Consider the following 25,014-nt stretch of genomic DNA (forward strand, 5'->3'; position numbering starts at 1 on the left):
ATTTGTGTGTGGGGTGGGGGGGCGGGGGTTAGGAGGAAATGACTAGGATGCTAATTCGATATTGCCAGTTTCCACAACTAGAGGCGGAAGAAATGTGCTGTGGCGGAATATTTAAGTTAACTTGAGAGGGGTTTGAGATCCAGGAATATAAGATGCACAAAGAATGGGAAGACCTTTAACACTAGAGTAAAAAATAGGTTTTAGGTGAAATTAGACGAGTGCGAAATGCAATAAAGTTGAAATTAGGTTTATGATGTCTGTAGGGAAATGATCAAAGAATGGTGAATAGATGTGGTAAAATGCAAACAGATGGTTATGTGGAAACTTGCTTAAAAGAGGACAACACCAGGTAATAAATATTCCTAGGTTCAAGGTGTTTCAGGAGTGCTAAGGAAGGGGAAAAAGATCGGGTGACAGCATTAATTAAGGAGCAAAGAAATAGGACTGAAGAGTAGACCTGTTTGGTTAAGAATTAAGAAATAGTATCTCATGACTGGTGTATTTTAGTACAGAGAACTGTAAAGCAATTTATTTTAGGGAAAATGGGGAATTAAAATATATGAAATAAAGGAGATTATTCTAAAGTGAGTGCAGAAGTAGATTTCTGGGGGTGTATTGTATGTATCACCTTTTTGGGAAATGGAAAATTTAGACAATACCTGGGATGCAAAGTGTTTACCATGTGACTGACTTATCGAAACTCAAGTCAAAAAAACCAAAGGCTACTGGGGTCTGTCTCTCTACGAAAGTTAGTTGACTTTGTGGAGAATGCATACTAAATCTTTAAAGAGAAGAAAAATGAGTTTTATTACTTTGTTTATTGGAGCACAGGAAGGGCAAAGAGAATTGAAGGGTCTGTGTTGTCCATTGCAAAGCAGCAACATTTGGACCAAGTTGCTGCTTTTTTTTTGAATATACTAGAGGTTTGTAAGGAAAGGGGCTTCCGCTCTCACGAGAATTTGGCATATATCAGACTTTCTGTTTCCTATCCGAATCTTGTCTGAAGATCTTCTGCCGCCCTCTGAATGGTGGCAATTGGATCTCATTGACAGGAAATCAAAGGAACTGAGACAAATCAACCCATTCTATTTGTGCACTTCACCTCTTGACCCACAAGGATGTTGCTCCTTTTTTTGCTTATTTTTAATCGAGTCATAATCCCTCTGCAGAACAATGTTGTCATGTCCTCTTTGTATGAATGTGTTTTTGAGATGAAGGGAGCTAGTTTTAATATTATAGATCATAGAACATAGAAGAATACAGCGCAGTACAGGCCCTTTGGCCCTCGATGTTGCGCCGATCCAAGCCCACCTAACCAATACTAACCCACTATCCTCCATATACCTATCCAATGCCCGCTTAAATGCCCATAAAGAGGGAGAGTCCACCACTGCTACTGGCAGGGCATTCCATGAACTTACGACTCGCTGAGTGAAGAACCTACCCCTAACTTCAGTCCTATATCTACCCCCCCTTAATTTAAAGCTATGCCCCCTTGTAATACCCGACTCCGTACGCGGGAAAAGGTTCACACTGTCAACCCTATCTAACCCCCTAATCATCTTGTACACCTCAATCAAGTCACCCCTAAACCTTCTTTTCTCTAATGAAAACAGCCCCAAGTGTCTCAGTCTTTCCTCATACGATCTTCCTTCCATATCAGGCAACATCCTGGTAAACCTCCTCTGCACCCGTTCCAGTGCCTCCACATCCTTCCTATAGTATGGCGACCAAAACTGCACACAATATTCCAGATGCGGCCGCACCAGAGTCTTATACAACTGCATCATGACCTCAGGACTCCGGAACTCAATTCCTCTACCAATAAAAGCCAGTACGCCATATGCCTTCCTCACTGCACTATTTACCTGGGTGGCAACTTTCAGAGATCTGTGTACATGGACACCAAGATCCCTCTGCTCATCCACACTACCAAGTATCCGACCATTAGCTCAGTACCCCATCTTTTTGTTATTCTTCCCAAAGTGAATCACCTCACACTTAGCTACATTGAATTCCATTTGCCACCTTTCTGCCCAGTTCTGCAGCTTCTCCATATCCTGCTGTAACCTGCCACATCCTTCCTCACTGTCAACAACTCCTCCGACTTTCGTATCATATTGCATAGTAGCTTAGTTGATTACTAGTTTTGTCACATTTTTCCTTTCATGAATATGTTACTTTTCAGTTTATTAAGAAAGGCATGGCCTAAGTCTCATGTTCTAGATGACAGTAATAAAGCAAAACTAATTTTCATTATTAAGTTAGAACATAGATCAGGTGTACCCGAGAACTCTGTGGGAAGCTGGAGAAGTGATTGCTGGGCCTCTTGCTGAGATATTTGTATCATCGATTAGTCACAGGTGAGGTGCCGGAAGACTGGAGGTTGGCAAACGTGGTGCCACTGTTTAAGAAGGGCGGTAAAGACAAGCCAGGGAACTATAGACCAGTGAGCCTGACCTCGGTGGTGGGCAAGTTGTTGGAGGGAATCCTGAGGGACAGGATGTACATGTATTTGGAAAGGCAAGGACTGATTCGGGATAGTCAACATGGCTTTGTGTGTGGGAAATCACGTCTCACAAACTTGATTGAGTTTTTTGAAGAAGTAACAAAGAAGATTGATGAGGACAGAGCAGTAGATGTGATCTATATGGACTTCAGTAAGGCGTTTGAGAAAGATCCCCATGGGAGACTGATTAGCAAAGTTAGATCTCATGGAATACAGGGAGAACTAGCCATTTGGATACAGAACTGGCTCAAAGGTAGAAGACGGAGAGTGGTGGTGGAGGGTTGTTTTTCAGATTGGAGGCCTATGACCAGTGGAGTGCCACAAGGATCGGTGTTGGGCCCTCTACTTTTTGTCATTTACATAAATGATTTGGAAGCGAGCATAAGAGGTCAGTCAGTAAGTTTGCAGATGACACCAAAATTGGAGGTGTAGTGGACAGCGAAGAGGGTTACCTCAGATTACAATAGGATCTGGACCAGATGAGCCAATGGGCTGAGAAGTGGCAGATGGAGTTTAATTCAGATAAATGTGAGGTGCTGCATTTTGGGAAATCAAATCTTAGCAGGACTTATACACTTAATGGAAGGTCCTAGGGAGTGTTGCTGAACAAAGAGACCTTGGAGTGCAGGTTCATAGCTCCTTGAAAGTGGAGTCGCAGGTAGATACGATAGTGAAGGCAGCGTTTGGTATGCTTTCCTTTATTGGTCAGAGTATTGAGTACAAGAGTTGTGAGGTCATGTTGCAGCTGTACAGGACATTGGTTTGGATAAATAGACAAAGTCTTTTCCCTGGGGTCGGGGAGTCCAGAACTAGAGCGCATGGGTTTAGGGTGAGAGGGGAAAGATATAGAAGAGACCTAAAGGGCAACTTTTTCACGGAGAGGGTGGTACCTGTATGGAATGAGCTGCCAGAGGATGTGGTGGAGGCTGGTACAATTGCAACATTTAAGAGGCATTTGGATGGGTGTATGAATAGGAAGGGTTTGGAGGGATATGGGCCCGGTGCTGGCAGGTGGGATTAGATTGGGTTGGGATATCTGGTCGGCATGAACGGGTTGGACCGAATGGTTTGTTTCCATGCTGTACATCTCTATGACTCTATATATACCTTTGGCACTTAGAACATAGAACAATACAGCACAGAACAGGCCCTTCGGCCCACGATGTTGTGCCGAACATTTGTCCTAGCTTAAGCACCCATCCATGTACCTATCCAATTGCCGCTTAAAGGTCACCAAAGATTCTGACTCTACCACTCCCACAGGCAGCGCATTCCATGCCCCCACCACTCTCTGGGTAAAGAACCCACCCCTGACATCTCCCCTATACCTTCCACCCTTCACCTTAAATTTATGTCCCCTTGTAACACTCTGTTGTACCCGGGGAAAAAGTTTCTGACTGTCTACTCTATCTATTCCTCTGATCATCTTATAAACCTCTATCAAGTCACCCCTCATCCTTCGTCGTTCCAATGAGAAAAGGCCTAGCACTCTCAACCTATCCTCGTACGACCTATTCTCCATTCCAGGCAACATCCTGGTAAATCTTCTCTGCACCCTCTCCAAAGCTTCCACATCTTTCCTAAAGTGAGGCGACCAGAACTGCACACAGTACTCCAACTGTGGCCTTACCAAAGTCCTGTACAGTTGCAACATCACTTCACGACTCTTGAATTCAATCCCTCTGCTAATGAACGCTAATACACCATAGGCCTTCTTACAAGCTCTATCCACCTGAGTGGCAACTTTCAAAGACCTATGAACATAGACCCCAAGATCCCTCTGTTCCTCCACCTCACTAAGAACCCTACCGTTAACCCTGTATTCTGCATTCTTATTTGTCTTTCCAAAATGGACAACCTCACACTTGGCAGAGTTGAACTCCATCTGCCACTCCTCAGCCCAGCTCTGCATCATATCCAAGTCCCTTTGCAGCCGACAAGAGCCCTCCTCACTATCCACAACTCCACCAATCTTCGTATCATCTGCAAATTTACTGACCCACCCTTCGACTCCCTCATCCAAGTCATTAATAAAAATTACGAACAGCAGAGGACCCAGAACTGATCCCTGCGGAACTCCACTTGTAACTGGGCACCAGGCTGAATATTTACCATCTACCACCACTCTCTGACTTTGACCGGTTAGCCAGTTTTCTATCCAATTGGCCAAATTTCCCTCTATCCCATACCTCCTGACTTTCCGCATAAGCCTACCATGGGGAACCTTATCAAATGCCTTACTAAAGTCCATGTACACTACATCCACTGCTCTACCCTCATCCACATGCTTGGTCACCTCCTCAAAGAATTCAATAAGACTTGTAAGGCAGGACCTACCCTTCACAAATCCGTGCTGGCTGTCCCTAATCAAGCAGTGCCTTTCCAGATACTCATAAATCCTATCCCTCAGTACCCTTTCCATTACTTTACCTACCACCGAAGTAAGACTAACTGGCCTGTAATTCCTGGGGTTATCCCTATTCCCTTTTTTGAACAGAGGCACAACATTCGCCACTCTCCAGTCCCCTGGTACACTTGTGGAATATTGCAGTTTGATTTCCAGTGCATTTGTCCATCAGATTCATAAGGAATGTGAATGAAAAATTTGTCATAATTTCAAATGGATTGCAATATCAGGGCTGCATTTGACTGTCTGTCAAGGAGCCTTAGCAAAACCGGACTCAATGGGTATTGGGAGGCAAACTATCCACTGGTTGGAATCATGCCTGACACGTAGGAAGGTAGTTGTTTGTTGGAGGTCAGTCTAGGACTGCTCTGCAGGAATTCCTCAGAATAGTGTCCTGCGCCTACCCATCTTCAGCTATTTCATCAATGAGCTTCACCCGAGTGTAAGGTCAGAAGTAGGGATGTTTGCTGATTACACCATGTTCACCATTCACCTCCCATCAGCTACAGAAGCAGTCTATGTTGAAATACAACCAGATCTAGACAATATCCAAGGTGGGCTGTTAAGTGGCAAATAATATTTGCACTGTCCCCACTATCAATACCCTGGGGTTACCATTAACCAGAAACTGAACAGAATTTGGCACATAAACACAGTGTCTACAAGAGCAGGTCAGAGACTAGAAATAGTATGGCGTGTAATTCACTTCCTGACTCCTCAAAACCTGTCCACCATCTACAAGACCTGGGTGAGGATTGTGATGAAATATTGCCTGCTTACTTGGATGGGTGCAGCTCCAACAATACTCCAGGAGCTCAACGTCATTCAACACAAAGCAGCCTGCTCAATTTCACCACATCTATGATATCCACACCATCCACCATCAATAACAGCATTACATATAATCTACAAGATACACTGACTAAATTCTGCAAAGATGCTTTGCATCTTCCAAATCCATGATCACTTCCATCTAGGAGGACAAAGGCAACAGATCCATGGGAACGCCACCATCTGTAAGTTCCCCTCCAAGCCACTCACCATCCTGACTTGGAAATATATCTCCTTTTCTTCACTGGGTCAAAATCATAAAATTTCCTCCTCACGGGCATTGTGGATCAACCTATAATACGTGGACTGCAATGTTTCAAGAGGGAAGCTCAACATCTTTTTCCAGGGCAACCAATAAATGCTGGCCAGCCAATGATACCCATTACCCACAAGTGAATAATTTAAAAATGTATGAGTAAGGAAACTTAATTTCAAATTTCTAGGGCTGTTCCTCTATCTGCACAGAGCTATGTTTATTGATCGCTTTACGTAAGGAAGCAGGATGATGCAGTGCAGATTCATAGGTTTCTGCTGGCTAAGGAGCCTAGAATTAGATTATGGTCTCTGAATAAGGGGGTGATGAGATTGCTTCACCTCAGAGGTTTGAATCTTTGTCTGTCCAGTGAGCCATTATACTCAGTTGGTAAATATTTTCAAGACTGAGCAGTTTTCAGGCTCTAGAGACTTCAAGGAATTTGAACAAAGGTGCCTTCATGATTTACTGAGTAACAAAACTGACTCACAAGGGCACATACGTATTCCATCTCCTGTTTCTGTTCTTTACGTTTGCTGGTTTCAGGAGAGCAGCCCCAGTTTTTCAAGTTTCCACATAATTGAAGTCTTTATTCTTGATTCAGTGCTAGTTGATATCCTCCATACCTTCTTGATGGCCTCATCCACTTTATCTTTTGTTGCTCAGACTCACCTTTCCACTTGGGGCTTAACCAGAGTGCTGTTTTATTCACAACAAGCCATTCAGTAAAGTTACCGTCTGATAGAAAATTGAAAAGATGATTCTGAGCACAGGAAGGGCAAAGAAAATTGAAGGGAATGTGGCCCAGGACTCTCTTTGAACACCACCTCCACTATCCTGGGTCTGGTGGGTATTTATCAATTCTCCTCACTTGGGCACAAGAGGCTTGAAAAGAACAAAGTTGCAGTTTAATGGTGTAGGTCTGGTAATATTGCTGTCTGTAAGTGACAGACTGAGAGGCTGGCCAGGTTAAATGAAGAACAAGTTGATTCATTTCAAGTTTCAGCTTCAGTTCGTTGATCACAGTGTGCTAAAAGTTTAGGTACAGATTCTGCTCCAGATACTTGGACCCATGATCCAGGCTGGCACTTGGCCAAAGCTGCACAGAGGAATCCTGACCTGTTAACTGTTACCTTGCTGTTGAGACATTAAAGAATGACTTCTGTCTGCCCATTGAATATCAAGATTTTGTGGCATTCCAGATTGAAGAGGGTTACAGAGGATCATCAGTCTGTGGAACTCTCTTCTCTAGAGAGCAGTTGAGGTTGTATCATTGAATATATTTCAGGTTTACTTAGATTCTTGACTGATAGTGAAATTCGAGGGTATGGTGGTAGACAGCAAGTCAGAGCATACAACCATAGTCTTATCAAATGGTGGAACAGGCTTGAGAGACCAAATGTTTTACTCCTTCTCCGAATTAGTATGTCCATAAGCACAGTGCTGTCCCACTATCTAGGCCAACATTCCTCTTTTGACTAATCCCACCTACCTAACACATTAACTGCATACTTTTGTCAATGCAGCATGTATGCACATTAGCTATATCATTGACTTAAACAAAACAAAAGCTACTTCTTAAAAACAATTCATTGCGAAAATGCTCTGAAGGCCTAAGGGTGTGAAAGAAACTATGTTAATACAAGGTGAAATGTTGGATGTAGCTATTGTGACTAATTCACGATCTAATGTGGTATAATGTCCTTGGGGGGTTTTTGCTATTGCTGTTGGGAAGGTTTTAAACTAATGTTGCAGGGGACTGAGAAACAGAAGAGAAATCAAGTAGGCAGCGAGGTGGAGACTGGAGACTGTAAGGATTATGAAGATTGCATTAATGAAGGGAAGTGTAGGCAGAGAGCAGATGAACGCAAAAGAGCTGGTGGCCTGAAATGCATCTACTTTAATGTAAGGAGTATAGTGTGTAAGGCAGATGAACTTATGGCTTGGATTGGTTCCTGGGAGTATGATGTTATTGCAATCACAGAGACTTGGTTGAAGGAAGGGCATGATGATTGGCAACTCTATGTTCCAGGACATAGATGCTTCAGACAGGACAAGGAGGGAAGTAAGGGAGGGGGTGGGGGGGGTGGAGATGCATTGCTGGTCAAGGACGATATCACGGCTGTGCTAAAGGAAGACACTATGGAGATCTTGGGTAGTGAGGCATTATGGGTGCAGCTGAGAAATAAGAAGGGTGCAGTTACATTGTTGGGGCTGTATTACAGACCTCCCAATGTGAGCGTGAGGTAGAAGAACAAATGGGTAAACAGATTATGGAAAGATGTAGAGGCAATAGGGTAGTGGTGATGGGAGATTTTAATTTTCCCAACATTGACTGGGATACACTTAGTGTCAGAATTCTGGATGGGGTAGAATTTGTAAGAAGCATCCAGGCGAGTTTTCTAGAGCAGTATGTCAATAGTCCAACGAGGGAAGGGGCCATATTGGCCTTGTTACTGGGAAATGAGCCAGGAGAGGTGGTTGAAGGTGCGGTGGGAGGATTCCTTTAGGAGCAGTGACCACAATTCTGTAAGTTTTAGAATACTCGTAGATAAAGAAGAGAGTGGTCCGAAGAGAAACGTACTAATCCAATTCGATCAGTACTAATTCGAAGAGTACGAAGGCAATTTGATCAAAATTAGGCAGGAGGGGGATCCAAGATGGCGGCGACCCAGCAAGTCTGAGTCTATAGTGCTCCTCCCAAGACTTGGGCAAAGTGGGTCACTCACCCCCACCATACTCACCAAATCATTTAAAATAGCTGTTTAATTTAATTAGTTGTTTAGTATTGAATTTAAACAATTGAATCTCCAGTAAGAATGACTAAAGGGAAGGGAGCCTGCAGCTCTCAGCAAGTAGGAATCCCTCCCCCACCCTCTCCAGTTGCAGCGGAGGCGTCCACAGCTGCCCCGGGGGACTTATCTACGGTGGCGAGCCTTGTGGAAATCATCTCTAAACTGGATTCGAAGATCGACGCTTTTATTGAAGAATCCCGAAGCCGATGAGACTAACTCTCGGTCGCGCTGCAAAAGCACGACCGAGACATTAAGGAAATCGAGCATCGAGTCGGAGGAACGGAGCTAAAGGCCACGACCTCCGAAACTACAGCGCAATCGGCCGTGGATCGGGTCCGGACTCTCGAACAGCGAGTCCAGACCTTAGAGAATCACATTGACGACCTCGATTCTCAAGGTCGTCGAAAAAATATTTGTTTGCTGGGTCTGCCTGAATGGGAAGAGGAAGGCCAGCTGACAAGGTTCCTTGAACAGTGGCTTCCACAGCTTTTAAATCTGGAGGCTGGATCAGGCCAGGTAAGGGTGGACTGAGCCTACTGGGTTGCAATACGCGGGCCCGGCTCAAACCAGCACCCACGCCCGGTCCTGTTCCGGCTGCAGAGCTATAAGGAGAGGCAGATAATCCTAGAAGCCTCTAGAAATCTTGGAAAAGATCCCCAAGCCATGATCTATAAAGGATCCAAGATTATGTTATCCCAGGACTTTTCCCCAGCTCTGGTCCAAAAGAGGAAGGCATTCGATGAGGCGAAGAAGTGTTTAAGGGACTTAAATATTCAGTACTCCTTACGCTACCCAGCGACGCTACGCTTTAAACATGAAGGATCCGTGTATAACTTCTGATCGCCGGAAAAGGCTAAGGAGTTTTTGGACTCTCTTAGATAAATTGTAAGAGATAACTGATGTTGGTTTGCCATCCCCCCTTTTTTTTTTACCTTACTGTTTAATACTATCTTGGGGAGAGGGATTTATTTATTTGTTCTCTACTTAACGATTTTCTCCCCCCGCTTGGTTTTTTTAAATTATTTTTTATATATATATATTATGTATATATAGGCCGGGGGGTCTAGTTAATGTTGGTGGGGGGAGGTGGTTACCTTATTCTATTTTACCTCTGTCTCTAGGAGCGGGGTTGTTTTCCCTTGTTACTTTGTATTATATTTAATTATTACTTGTTGAGGTTGTAATTTTATAGTTATATATGTTTATACATGGTATGAACATTATCAAATATATCCAGGTGTTGGTGTGGGTGGGGAGGTGGGGGTAGGGTGCTCACTGTTCTCACTAGCTCTGTAGTATATTTGAATTTTCCTCATCCTATTGAGGAGCGCCTGGCTCAAGGGTGGGGCACTGGTTGGGAGAGGATATGATGGACCTTTGGAAAGGAAGTGATACCCCCTGGGAACAAGGGGGAAAATCTCCGTTTAAATATGTTTTATTTTTTTTTATTTAGAAATAGTTTTTTATTATACTGTTGTGAGTGTATTAAAGAGCCTTTATTTTTGTGAATTTTATATGCTCTATGCTCGGGATGTTCTGGATAGGGTTCCCCCTCCCAAGATGTCTCTGATTTGCCCGGACGATTATGGTTGATCAGTCGGTTAAGTGATGCACCTGGAATGTCAAGGGGAGTAACTCGCCAGTCAAAAGGAAGAAAATATTATCAAATCTCAAGAAAGAAAGGGTTGATATAGCTCTCCTACAGGAGACACACTTGTTGGATAAAGAACACTTGAAATTACGACAGGGTGGATTTGATCAGGCCTTTTTTTCTTCTTTTAGCTTAAAAAGCAGGGGAGTTGTTGTTCTTATTCGGAAGAATTTTCCTCTCAAAATCCTAAATCAGATAAAAGACGAATCTGGACGATATGTTCTGATTAAAGTCCTTATAAATGGAGAGGAATATGGGATTTTAAATTTGTATTGCCCCCCGGCACATCCTTTTAAACTTATAACGGAAGCCTTCTCAAAATTGATGGCTTTTGGTGCCCGTCATACAATTATAGGGGGAGACTTTAATTGTATTATGGATCCGGAAATAGATAGGATTCCCAAGAGTACTGCAGGAGTTGGTGGATCTGAACAAAGATTTAGGATTAGTAGATGTATGGAGTTGTCTTCATCCACAGGGCAGAGATTTTTCTTTTTACTCCAATCCACATAAATGCCATACCAGAATTGATATGTTTTTTGCCCCCTCGATTTTTTAAAATTCCATATCATCCTGTAAAATAGGTAGTATAGCAATTTCCGATCACGCTGCTGTATATATGGAAACCAAGGCGAGGAACAATGGGACATCCCCTCGGCATTGGCTTATGGACCCCTTCCTGATGAAAGATAGTGAATTCGTAAAGTATTTCTCTCAAGAATTTAAAACTTTTTTAGAAATTAATTTAGGTACGGCTAGCAACCCATCAGTGATGTGGGAGACCATCAAAGCTTACGCGCGAGGTTTGATCATCTCATACTCAGCGACCCAGAAAAAAATTAAAGGGAGAACAACAGCGTCTGCTCGAAGCTCGCTTAAAAGCGGCTGAAACAGCATACGCTGATAGACCTTCTATTATCAAATTGCAAAGGATTACGGCTCTTAGGACAGCTCTAAACACCATGCTTACCCAAACGAATAAGAGGGAAATATTATTTGCAAAACAAAGGTACATGAATTTGGCGACAAACTGGGTAGATACTTAGCATTTCTTGCAAAGAATAAAAAGGCCCCTCAAACTATCACATCTATCAAGGAAAGTATGGGTATTTTGACTCATGATCATAATAGGATTAATGCAATTTTTAAGAGTTTTATTCTGATTTATATAAATCGCAGGATTGTGAAGACAGGACTAGGAGGATGCAATCATTTTTTAAAAATTTGACCTTTCCGGACCTAACTCCGGAACAGGTATCGGTCTTAAATGCTTCCCTAACAGTCCAAGAAATATTTGACGCAATCAGACAACTTCAGAGCGGTAAGGCACCTGGCCCAGATGGCTTTCAAGCTGAATTCTATCAAGAATTTACAGGAATATTGGCTGGTCCACTTATGGACATGTGTAACTACACATACAGTCAGGGCTGTCTCCCGCCTTCGTTGAAAGAGGCAAATATCTCTCTCATCCTTAAAAAAGGAAAGGATCCAGAAGATTGTGCGTCATACAGACCAATATCCTTGCTAAATGTAGATTTTAAAATCCTTTCTAAAACGTTAGCATTGAGACTAGAAAGGGTATTGCCACATATCATAAAGGAGGATCAGACGGGGTTTATTAAGGGCCGTAGGTCATCCAATAATATTAGAAGGGTTTTGAATATGATTCAAGCCTGCTATCAGGGAAAGATACCAGGAGTAGTAGTCTCATTAGACGCGGAAAAGGCATTCGATAGGGTTGAATGGTCATATTTGTTTTACACGTTGGAAAAGTGTTTAACAAATGGGTCTCAACATTGTATAGTGATCCCAAAGCAGTTGTGGTTACCAGTGGATTAGGTTTGGATAGCTTCAATGTGGATAGGGGCTGCCATCAGGGATGTCCTCTCTCGCCATTGTTATTTACGCTAATAATTGAACAGAAGCTATACGGACTGATCCTAATATAACGGCCCCGAGGATTGGTACAGGTAAACATAAAGTTACTCTTTATGCAGATGATGTTCTTCTATTCCTCAGTAATCCTCTGATGTCCGTGCCTCGCTTAATCCAAGTTATTAATACATTTAGTGCATTCTCAGGCTATAAAATTAATTTCTCAAAATCAGAGGCTATGCCAATGGGTGGCCTTGCTATGATACCCTACTTAGTGGACGGATCCCATTTTCCCTTTCGGTGGTCCCTGGAAGGTTTCTTATATTTAGGCATTTTTATTGCCCCAGTATTTGGTCAGTTATACAAGACTAACTTTGTGCATTTACTGGAAAGGATAAGGCAGGACCTCCAGCGATGGGGAGACCTTCCAACTTCCTGATTGGGTAGAATAGCACTAATTAAAATGAATGTCCTGCCCCGTCTCCTATACCCTATGAGAATGTTTCCGGTGATGCTGCCGAGGACGGCTCTACGTAAATTATATGGCTGGTTGGGTTCCTCTATCTGGAATCATAGATGGCCCCTCATTAAGCTGAATAAGCTACAGCTTCCACAGGCAAGGGGAGGATTGGATTTCCCAGATTTTAGGAAATATCAGTTAAGTTCCCTATTAAGTTACATAGCTGATTGGGTCTTGTCTGATCCACAGTCAATCTGGTTGGACATCGAGGCTTCTCAAGTAAAATGCTCACTTATTAACCGTTTATTTTCAGGCAAGAGGAAAATCATTGCGGATCACTGTAAAAACCCTATAATACTAAACACAATTAAAGCTTGGAATATAATGCGGCAAAATGAGGGCAACTCATATAAAACATCCCCCTATGCTCCGATAGTGGGAGCATGGAGATTTCAACCGGGGGTTGCAGATGCCACTTTTAAACTCTGGAGATCCCGGGGTATCTCTGTTTAAAGATGGGGTCCTGATGTCTTTTGAACAGCTGCATCAGAAATTCGGATTATCTAATGGAGACCTCTTTCGATACTTCCAAATTCGAGATTATATACAGAAGAAGACTACGTTATTAGATAGTCTTTATAAATCAGATAGAGAATGTAGAATGCTACGACCAATGGGGGTATCTTCCGTCAGTACTATTTATCATTTACTACATGATGAAGTATCGGGAGATTTGGACAATCTGCTTAAAACATGGGATCAGGATTTGGGACTAGAAATCTCTATAGAAACGTGGAATGACATTTGGGAAAACGCCAGAAGAATCACCATCTGCAACAGAACTCAGGCTATCCAGCTGAAGATACTTCATAGGGCCCATATAGCAGTGGATCGATTGGCAAAATTTAAGGCAGGAGCATCTCCAATGTGTCCCAAATGTAAAATAGAGGTAGGCACTCTTGTACATTGTCTATGGACCTGTCATAAGATCCGTAGATACTGGACTAAAGTAGCAAGTGCTCTGACAGAAATTTTAGGAACGGAAATTAAAGTTGACCCTGTACCTCTCCTTTTGGGCTTTTCGAACTTACCCTCCCTGGATATGCATGGGAAGAGATTATTTTCTATTCTCTCTTTCTGTGCAAGGAAAAATACGTTGGTAAACTGGGTGGCTGAGGGACCCCCGGACTTTCAAATTGGCACAGATTAATTATGGAATGTATTCCCCTTGACTTCCTTACAAATATGGTGCACCGAAAGACCGAATTATTTCATAAAATATGGCAGCCCTTCTTGAATTATATAAATATAGATATTTCGGCTATCCTAACAAGGGCTTTTATTTAATTGAGATTACGAACCTGGCTGGTCCGGGGCCCCTTGGGAGAGGAATCCCGCACGAATACGGGTTTTGTTACATTTAATGTTAACACATTCCGAGCATGTATCTCACTAGCCAATTTCTGTGTTATCGGTTGGGTTTTTTTTCTTTCTCTTACTTGAATAATGTAAAAGACTTAATTATACACTCTGGTTAGTTGTAGGTTAGATTAGTAGTTGAGTTTTGTTTTTTTTCTCTCGGTATTTTTCTTTTGTTAAATTTTGGTTATTATTTATTTAAGATTTAATTGTATATCAATGTTTGTACTTGAGAGTTTTTTTATTTTTGCAAACTTGTAAAAATGTTAAATTTCCAATAAAAAATATCTATATATAAAAAAAATTAGGAGCTGAGAAATGTGCATTGGACACAGCTATTCAAAGGGAAGTCCACGTTTGAGATGTGGGAGGCTTTCAAAGATAGGTTAACGGTAGTGCAAGCTAGGCATGTCCTGTTGAAGGCAAAGGATAGGAAGGGCAAGATTTGTGAACTGTGGATGACAGGAGAAATTGTACGACTAGCCAAGAGGAAAAGGGAAGAGTACATAACGGTCTAGGCAGCTAAGAACAGAACGGGCCCTGGAGGAATATCGTAAGAGTAGGACAAGCCTTAGACAAGGAATCAAGCGAGCTAAAAGGGGTCTTGAAATAGCTTTAGTGAGGAGAATTAAGGAGAATCCCAAAACCTTTTATTCTTATATAAGAAGCAAGCAGGTAACTAGAGAAAAGATTGGTCCACTAAAGGATAATGAAGGAAGGCTGTGTGTTGAACCTGAGAGAATGGGTGAGATTCTAAATGATTACTTTGCATCAGTGTTCACTGAGGAGAGGAACATGATGAATTTTGGGATTAGAGATAGAAGTTTGATTAGTCTGGATCATGTTGACATAAGTAGGGAAGATGTGTTGGATAGACTAGAGGTTATTAAGGTGGACAAATCCCCAGGACTGGATGGGATCTATCCCAGGTTGCTGAGGGAGGCAAGAGAAGAAATAGCTGGGGCCCTGACAGATATTTTTGTGGCATCCTTTAAATACAGGTGAGGTGCCAGAGGACTGGAAGGTTGCTCATGTTGTCCCCCTGTGCAAGAAGGGTAGTAGGGATATTCCGGGTAACTACAGAGCAGTGAGCCTGACGTCAGTGGTGGGAAAGTTGCTGGAGATGGTACTGAGGGATAGGATCTATTTATATTTAGAAAAGAATGGGCTTATCATTGATAGTCAACATGGTTTTGTGCCGGGGGAGATCCTGCCTTACCAACTTAGTAGAGTTCTTTGAGGAAGTGACCAAGTTGATAGATGAAGGAAGGGCTGTTGTTGTCATATACATGGGCTTTAGTAAGGCGTTTGATAAGGTTCCCCATGGTAGACTAATGGAGAAAGTGAAGTCACATGGTGTGCAGAGTGTTCCAGCTAGGTGGATAAAGAACTGGTTGAGCAACAGGAGACAGAAGTAGTTGAAGGGAGTTTCTCAAAATGGAGAAGGGTGACCAGTGGTGTTCCACAAGGGTCAGTGTTGGGGCCACTGCTGTTTGTAATATACATAAATGATCTGGAAGAGGGCACTCTTGGTATGATCAGCAAGTTTGCAGATGACACGAAAATTGGTGGAGTAGGAGAAAGCATAAGGGACTGTCGGAGAATACAGGAGGATATAGATAGACTGGAGAGTTGGACGGAAAAGTGGCAGATCTATTTCAGTCCAGATAAATGTGAGGTGATGCATTTAGGCAAGACTAACTCTAGAGCGAATTATACAATGAATGGAAGAGCCTTGGGAAAAGTTGATGGGCAGAGAGATCTGGGAGTGCAGGTCCATTGTACCCTGAAGGTTGCTGCACAGGTGGATAGAGTGGTCAAGAAGGCATATAGTATGCTTGCCTTCATTGGACAGGGTATTGAGTATAAGAGCTGGCAGGTCATGTTAAAATTGTACAAGACATTGCTTCGGCCTCATTTAGAATACTGTGTACAGTTCTGGTCGCCACATTACCAAAAGGATGTGGGTGCTTTGGAGAGGGTGCAGAGAAGATTTACGAGGATGTTGCCTGGTATGGAGGGTGCTAGCTATGAAGAGTGGTTGAGTAGGTTAGGTTTGTTTTCATTAGATAAAAGGAGATTGAAGGGGGACCTGATTTGAGGTTTACAGAATCATGAAGGGTATACACAGGGTGGATAGAGTCAAGCTTTTCCCCAGGTTGAAGGATTCAATAATGAGAGGTCACATGTTCAAGGTGAGGTGTGAAAAGTTTAAGGGGGATACACGTGGCAAGTACTTCACACAGAGGGTGGTGGGTGTTTGGAACGCGTTACCAGCAGAGGTGGTAGAGGCAGGCACGGTAGATTCATTTAAGATGCGTCTGGACAGATGCATGAGTAGGTGAGGAGCAGAGGGATACAGATGCTTAGGAATTGGGCGACAGGTTTAGACAGTAGATTTGGATCGGCTCAGGCTTGGAGGGCTGAAGGGCCTGTTCCTGGACTGTAAATTTTCTTTGTTCAGTGAAGTCAATTGCCTTTTAATTGTAGTTGTAACAATCTACCAATCGTCATAACTTTGCATTTTAATGCAGATTGTTATGATTGATGCTTTTTCCAAAACCATTATTAATTTTGTAATTGCATTATTGTTGCACCTTAGACAAGGAGATCATAAGGAGAGTTCTGTGATGCCACTGATTGCTGCAGGATTCACACGGGTATGTTGTTTACTTTTTTCTATACTTTAGTTTTTAGCTGCTGATTGTGAACATAGTAATGTTACTATTTTTCAGTGGAATGGGTAATTGATCCCAGCTATGGGAATTGCAAATCCATTAAACAGTGCTTGTGCTTCTAATCAATAGATTATATCTTTTGTATTGCATTGGGAACTGTAAATGATCCTAATCGTGTATTAGGCAGGCAATGGGTTTCCTCAAAACTCATTCTTCACAAAGCTCAGTGAGGGCCCTGTTTGTTGTCTAACAGCTCCACTGATCAGGATTTATTAACTTGGACAAAAGTTTATTTTAGACTGAGATTACAATAATCCAACCTTCTGTGTCAAAATTTAATTTCTAAGCCTTTTGGTTAGATCATTGATGTGATTGTATGTAATGTGCAAGTTCATTGTGTTGCACATTTTGTTTTCTGTGCAAGATGTTTCTTTTGTTGCTTTGGCTTCTATTGCAATCTTCATGTGCTGATTTATCTGTTAAGTTTGTTGTACTGTATCTCACTTCCATCTGTATTTACCTTGATCAGTTTACTCCATTCCTATCCTCAATTGTTGTACCATGAAAACTTTCAGTTGTAAGGAAATTGAGGGTGTGGCACCAATTTGTTTCTATCTGTTGTGACTATTGCCTGAGACCTGCTAGGGTCTCTGAGAAGCAGGGCTGTATGTGGGCCCTTGCCTGGGGCTCATCCCCTCTAGCATACTTGCTTTTTTTCTTTTTATGTCTTCCTGTTTTCTTGTTTTTCTCCTTTTCGGAGTCTTTTGCAGTGGGTTATTCAGCGAAATCGGTGCTGCAGCTAGAGCAGGCCTTGCACAGTGTAGTGGCTCCTGGCAGTTGGAGGCAGCAGTGGACATGGCTCCTCATGGCGACTGGAGGTAGTAGCAGCTAAGCTCCTCTCAGCGATCAGATGTTGTGGCAGCAGACTTTATGGGATGATGGTGCCGGCAAGGTGTGACATCTTGTTAGAGGGCGACCAGAGAGAGACTCTGGGTGAGATGGTGGCACAACCTGGTCGGACTGTGGAGCAAGGGACTCCCAGTTGCAGTGGGCCCAGAGCCAGTCTCCTGGTGTTGGTGAGGTGGCATCTGCAGCAGTGGCAGCATGTTATGCCAAGAGCTGGGACTCCTGGCATCATCAAGGTGGCAGTGGAGCTGGGGACTCCTGGTTGCAGAGCAAGTGTGGGTTCAGCATGGGTCCCAGAATTGGCATCAGCAAGCTGGGCCAAGTGGCAAAGAAATGGCATCTAAAGAATGGCAAGTCCTACATTGGGTCTGGTGCAGGCAGCGGCGTGGTGGTGGAGGAGGAGTGGCAGTGCAGATGTCATGCATGAACTGGCTCAAGTCATTCTTTCAGTTATTAGTGTTGTCCTTTTTATTCTTAAATTAATCAAAATAGAGTCAGATTGCGGTGACTGTTGTATTTTGTTGTATTATTCACTGTAAAATGCAAGATCAATAAATCATTCATCCAATCGGTCGATATGGGAGAGCTGAAACAGAAGTGAAGAACTGCCTGGAAATCATCAGCTGACTATTCAACTCAATTCTGGATTAGTGGGGCTGGAAGAGCACAGCAGTTCAGGCAGCATCCGAGGACAGGCCAAATCGACGTTTCGGGCAAAAGCCCTTCATCAGGAATAAAGGCAGAGAGCCTGAAGCGTGGAGAGATAAGCTAGAGGAGGTTGGGGGTGGGGAGAGAGTAGCATAGAGTACAATAGGTCAGTGGGGGAGGAGATGAAGGTGATAGGTCAGGGAGGAGAGGGTGGAGTGGATAGGTGGAAAAGGAGCTAGGCAGGTCGGACAAGTCTGGACAGGTCAAGGGGACAGTGCGGGCTGGAAGTTTGGAACTGGAGTGAGGTGGGGGAAGGGGAAATGAGGAAACTGTTGAAGTCCACATTGATGCCCTGGGGTTGAAGTGTTCCGAGGGGGAAGATGAGGTGTTCTTCTTCCATGCGTCTGGTGGTGAGGGAGCGGCGATGGAGGAGGCCCAGCACCTCCATATCCTCGGCAGAGTGGGAGGGGGAGTTGAAATGTTGGGCCACGGGGCGGCTTGGTTGATTGGTGCAGGTGTCTCGGAGATGTTCCCTAAAGCGCTTTGCTAGGAGGCGCCCAGTCTCCCCAATGTAGAGGAGACCGCATCGGGAGCAACAGATACAATAAATGATATCAGTGGATTGTCAGGTAAAATTTTGATGGATGAGGAAGGCTCCTTTAGGGCCTTGGATGGAGGTGAGGGAGGAGGTGTGGGCACAGGTTTTACAGTTCCTGCGGTGGCAGGGGAAAGTGCCAGGATGGGAGGGTGGGTCATGGGGGGGGGGCGTGGACCTGACCAGGTAATCACCGAAGGAGCGGTCTTTGCGGAAGGCGGAGAGGGGTGGGGAGGGAAATATATCCCTGGTGGTGAGGTCTGTTTGGAGGTGGCGGAAATGTCGGCGGATATTTCGGCGTTTCGGGCATAAGCCCTTCTTCAGGAATGAGGAAAGTTTGTCCAGCAGGCTAAGATAAAAGGTAGGGAGGAGGGACTTGGGGGAGGGGTGTCGGAAATGTGATAGGTGGAAAGAGGTCAAGGTGAGGGTGATAGGTCAGACTGGGGTGGGGGCGGAGAGGTCAGGAAGAAGATTGCAGGTTAGGAAGGCGGTGCTGAATTTGATGGATTTGACTGAGACAAGGTGGGAGGAGGGGGCCGTCGTTTTGTTGTGGTCTGGCGATGGAGGAGTCCAAAGACCTGCATATCCTTGGTGGAGTGGGAGGGGGAATTGAAATGTTGAGCCACAGGGTGGTTGGGTTGGTTGGTCCGGGTGTCCCAGGGGTGTTCTCTGAAACGCTCCGCAAGTAGCCGGCCTGTCTCCCCAATATAGAGGAGGCCACATCGGGTGCAGAGGATGCAATAGATGATGTGTGTGGAGGTGCAGGTGAATCTGTGGCGGATATGGAAGTTTCCTTTGGGGCCTTGGAGGGAGGTGAGGGGGGAGGTGTGGGCGCAAGTCTTGCACCTCCTGCGGTTGCAAGGGAAGGTGCCGGGAGTGGAGGTTGGGTTGGTGGGGTGTGTGGAGCTGACGAGGGAGTCACGGAGGGAGTGGTCTTTACGGAATGCTGATAGGGGAGGAAAATATATCCTTGGTGGTGGGGTCCATTTGGAGGAGGCGGAAATGACGGCGGATGATGCGCTGTACATGGAGATTGGTGGGGTGGTAGGTGAGGACCAGTGGGGTTCTGTCCTGGTGGCAGTTGGAGGGACGGGGCTCAAGGGCGGAGGAGCGGGAAGTGGAAGAGATGCGGTGGAGGGCATCGTCGACCACGTTGGGGGGGGAAATTGCGGTCCTTGAAGAAGGAGGCCATCGGGGTTGTACGTTTTTGGAACTGGTCCTCCTGGGAGCAGATGCGGCGGAGTCGAAGGAATTGGGAGAATGGGATGGCGTTTTCCTTCCGCCTAGGAACCCTCCAACCACAAGGGATGAACTCGGATTTCACCAGTTTCCTCATTCCCCCTCCCCCCACCTTGTCTCAGTCAAATCCATCAAATTCAGCACCGCCTTCCTAACCTGCAATCTTCTTCCTGACCTCTCCGCCCCCACCCCAGTCTGACCTAGTTGGAAATGAAGAGTTCGAGGGCAGGTAATAGGCCAGCGCGGGCTGTCCAGGTGGATGCAGTGTGTTGGAGGTGGGCGAATGGGTCCTCGAAAGGTGGGCGGGAGTCCTGATTGTGAAAGTAAGCTCGGAGGCGGAGGCGATGGAAGAAGCGTTCGATGTCACGCGTGTATTAAATTCATTGATGCGTGGACAGAGGGGGACGAAGGTGAGTCCTTCGCTGAGGACTGATCGTTCGTCCTCAGTGAGGGGGAGGTCTGGAGGGATGGTGAAAACTCGGCAGGGCTGGGAGCTGGTGTGGGTGTGGATGTGGAGCTGGGAGTGGGGTCGGAGCCAGTACCTGGAGTGGGTGTGATGGTGGGGGGAATGGGGGTAGAGTCATGAGCAGGGGTAGTGTTCCCCTCGGGGTTCTGGGGGCTGGGGTTAGTGACAGTGGGGTCTGTGGGGGGTGTGTCAGCAGAATGCAGGTGAGTGGCGCTGGTGGGGGCGGAAGTGATGGCAGACACGGCAGTGGGGGTGGTGGAAGTCACTGAGCGTGTGACATCAGCGATGATGTGAGGGGCAGAAGTAGCTGTGGGAGTGGCCATGATGGGGGCAGAAGTGACATCATCAATCACCGTGGGGGTGGTAGCTGCATCAGCCGCATGGCTAATGGTGTTTCCGAGGCCAAGGGAATCTTCTGGAATGTTTGAGGAGCGCTAGTTATGGAGGTGGGTCGATAAAAGTTTGTTGTACTTACAGTTTTTGATGTTTGAGATAGAGATGAAATACTGTTTGTTGAGAGTATGAATTCTCCTGAGGATGTCGTACAGATTGGGTCCTTTGCAATTCTGAGAGAGTGTGGCCCTCAGCTGAGGCAGGGCTGACTGTAGAGAGGTTAGGTGCCGGCGCATTGCTGCAAGCGTGGAGCGGAGGATCTTGAAGGTGAACTGTTGCTGGTGTTTTTGAATCTATTGTCTGTACTGTTTGTCCTGTTCGGGTCCGAACTCTGCTGGTTTAAAGGTGGTCTGGAGTCCGTGTGGGATGAGTTGGTTACGGAGGCAGGTACTGAGGAAGCAAATGTGGCTGTAGTAGGGAGTCGAGGAGGGCGAGGACCAGCTAGGAAATTGGAGCTGGTGCCACAAAAATCAGCCCATGATCTTACTAAACGGCATAGCAGGTTTAATGAGCTGAACAGCCTTCATCTGCTGTTAAGAACATGGGTAGAAAAGAAACCTATTATTATTTGTACAAATCATTTACTTTAGAGAAATCTGGATAGTTCTAAGTAATTGACCAGCTAACTCCTAGTACGGAGTTCTTGATGGGTTTGTAGGAAGAAAAATTAGTAATGTTTTCTTAACATAAAACGGGAGCTGATAAGAGCAAATTGGGATCAAGAGCATTGCAGAAATTATTTTTGGAACGGACTGGAAGTTTGTGGAGAGTAGGTAGGATTATTCACCAAATACCAACTGTTGCATCAAATAGCCTTGTTTTGTTCTTGTGTGTTTCTGAGTTTGGATTCCTTAAATTGTTTTCATTTAGTCCAATTTCCCTCTGCTTTCCCAGTCTTGTTTTAATACTTTTTAAGAGATTCATCCATTCTTCTTAAAAGCTGCTTTGGATCCTGGTTTACCCACAGTTTGTGTCTGAATGACCCTTTTTAAAGAAGCATTTTCAGAAAAACAATTGCTCTCTGCCATTTTCATGATTTGAATTTCCAAGTAATTGCTAGATAACAGATCTTGAGAGCATGGCTGAAGAAGAGGTATGCAGTGGAAACTGTATATTGTGCACTCAGTGGGACACATGGACCAAATTTCAAAGCGAATGACAATTTATACTGTAAAAGAACCAGGATGTGGACAGCTTCACAAATGAACTGTGGTCCAGCATTGTCATGGAGGATGCACTAGGGAATGTTGTTCCCCAAGCTTGTCTTTAATTAAAGGCAGACTGCTTTGACTAATTCTCTTTTTTGCAGGACCTCTTCTTCTCTAATTACAAATCTGTGAACAATAGCAGTAGCCTTTTCTCAATTTATGCAATCATTTCCTCTAATTTTGAACCTGTTTAATTTTTCGCTCAGTTGCTGAAGGAGGCACTTGGTTCTTTAGTCGTTCCTCATAATTTTTCACATTGTTTGTTTTTGTGGGCACCTGGATGGCAATTATTATCCTGGCTAGCTAATTTAACTTGCCTTGTGAAATATTTGGGATTTGCTTCTGCAGTGCCACTGTTGATATGTTGTATTTGTTTCTACAGTGTTACATTGAAAATCCCAGTATCATTGCCTGTTACAATGAACTGATCCAGTTGGAATTCGGAGAAGTACGTGCTCAGTTCAAATTGAGGTACTTCAGGCTGCTTCACTGACTCGTTTCATGGGCCGATTTGGTTTGGATCTTACACACAAGTATTACCTTAATAATTCAGCCTGGTTTGGTGTGTAAATGGTTGTCATGCATATCAGATTTCTGGGGAATCCCCAGTTCCCATTAGACCATTTCATTCAGATCTTCGAGTGTATAATTGGTCAATAAATCTCATCATAATGTCCACGTTGATGGCCAGAGCTTGGTTTTGTATCAAAATCTGCACACAGTTCACCTTTGACATTTTAAAGAATAATAGAAGGTCAGCTTTAAAAGAAAAATAGCCAAATAAACCTCTTTTGGGTTGGAAATACTGTGTACTGCTGAAAATGTGTTGCTGGAAAAGCGCAGCAGGTCAGGCAGCATCCAAGGAACAGGAGAATCGACGTTTCGGGCATAAGCCCTTCTTCAGGAATGAGGAAAGTGTGTCCAGCAGGCTAAGATAAAAGGTTGGGAGGAGGGATTTGGGGGGAGGGGCTTTGGAAATGCGATAGGTGGAGGGAGGTCCAAGTGAGGGTGATAGGCCGGAGTGGGGTGGGGGCGGGGAGGTCAGGAAGATGATTGCAGGTTAGGAAGGCGGTGCTGAGTTCGAGGGATTTGACTGAGACAAGGTGGGGGAAGGGGAAATGAGGAAACTGGAGAAGTCTGAGTTCATCCCTTGTGGTTGGAGGGTTCCCAGGCAGAAGATCAGGCGCTATTCCTCCAACCGTCGTGTTGCCATGGTCTGGTGATGGAGGAGTCCAAGGACCTGCATGTCCTTGGTGGAGTGGGAGGGGGAGTTGAAGTGTTGGGCTACGGGGTGGTTGGGTTGGTTGGTCCGGGTGTCCCAGAGGTGTTCTCTGAAACGTTCCGCAAGTAGGCAGCCAGTCTCCCCAATATAGAGGAGGCCACATCGGGTGCAGCGGAGGTAATAAATGATGTGTGTGGAGGTGCAGGTGAATTTGTGGCGGATACGGAAGTGTCCCTTGGGGCCTTGGAGGGAAGTAAGGGGGGAGGTGTGGGTGCAAGTTTTGCATTTCTTGCGGTTGCAGGGGAAGGTGCCGGGAGTGGAGGTTGAGTTGGTGGGGTGTGTGGACCTGACGAGGGAGTCACGGAGGGAGTGGTCTTTTCGGGATGCTGATAGGGGAGGGGAGGGAAATATATCACTGGTGGTGGGGTCCGTTTGGAGGTGGCGGAAATGACGGCGGATGATACATTGTCCATGGAGGTTGGTGGGGTGGTAGGTGAGGACCAGTGGGGTTCTGTCCTGGTGGTGGTTGGAGGGGCGGGGCTCAAGGGCGGAGGAGCGGGAAGTGGAAGAGATGCGGTGGAGGGCATCGTCGACCACGTCTGGGGGGAAATTGCGGTCTTTGAAGAAGGAGGCCACCTGGGTTGTACGGTTTTGGAACTGGTCCTCCTGGGAGCAGATGCAGCGGAGACGAAGGAATTGGGAGAATGGGATGGCGTTTTTACAGGGGACAGGGTGGGAGGAGTTGTAGTCTAGGTAGCTGTGGGAGTCGGTCGGTTTATAATGGATGTCCGTGTCGATTTGGTCACCCGAGATAGAAATGGAAAGGTCGAGGAAGAGGAGGGAGGAGTCTGAGACGGTCCAGGTGAATTTGAGGTCGGGGTGGAAGGTGTTGGTGAAGTGGATGAACTGTTCAACCTCCTCGTGGGAGCACGAGGCAGCGCCGATACAGTCATCGATGTAGCGGAGGAAAAGGTGGGGGGTGGTGCCAGTGTAGCTGCGGAAGATAGACTGTTCCACATATCCTACGAAGAGGCAGGCATAGCTGGGGCCCATGTGGGTGCCCATGGCTACTCCTTTGGTTTGGAGGAAGTGGGAGGATTGGAAAGAGAAGTTGTTCAGGGTGAGGACCAGTTCAGTCAGTCGAAGGAGGGTGTCAGTAGAAGGGTACTGGTTGGTATGGCGGGAAACGAAGAAGCGGAGGGCTTTAAGTCCTTCGTGATGGGGGATGGAGGTGTACAGGGATTGGATGTCCATGTACGATATGGATTCAACGTGATGCTTACACAGTTGCATGTAGTAAGAACTGCTCAATGCTGTGTCGCTTTAATAGCATCATTGTCTCTCTCCCTCTCCCTCTCCCTCCCTCTCTCTCCCTCTCTCTCTCTCCCTCTCTCTCTCTCTCTCTCTCTTTCTTTTTCTTTCTTTCTTTCTCTCTCTCCCTCTTTCTCTCTCTCTCTCT

General features: G+C 45.1%; 1 protein-coding gene across 1 annotated transcript in view; it reads left to right on the top strand.

The window, feature by feature from the left end:
- pde8a (phosphodiesterase 8A) overlaps positions 1-25,014 on the top strand; it is a 138,992-nt gene that overhangs the window by 65,389 nt on the left and 48,589 nt on the right. Inside the window, 3 exon segments of the mRNA XM_087981200.1 lie at positions 16,803-16,860; positions 22,716-22,804; positions 22,924-22,976. Coding sequence (XP_087837326.1) covers positions 16,803-16,860; positions 22,716-22,804; positions 22,924-22,976 — 200 coding nt within the window.

This window comes from Chiloscyllium plagiosum, unplaced genomic scaffold (genome assembly GCF_037043375.1).
Source record: "Chiloscyllium plagiosum isolate Xiang-an unplaced genomic scaffold, Cpla_swu_hap1 HiC_scaffold_39, whole genome shotgun sequence".
NCBI lineage: Eukaryota > Metazoa > Chordata > Chondrichthyes > Orectolobiformes > Hemiscylliidae > Chiloscyllium > Chiloscyllium plagiosum.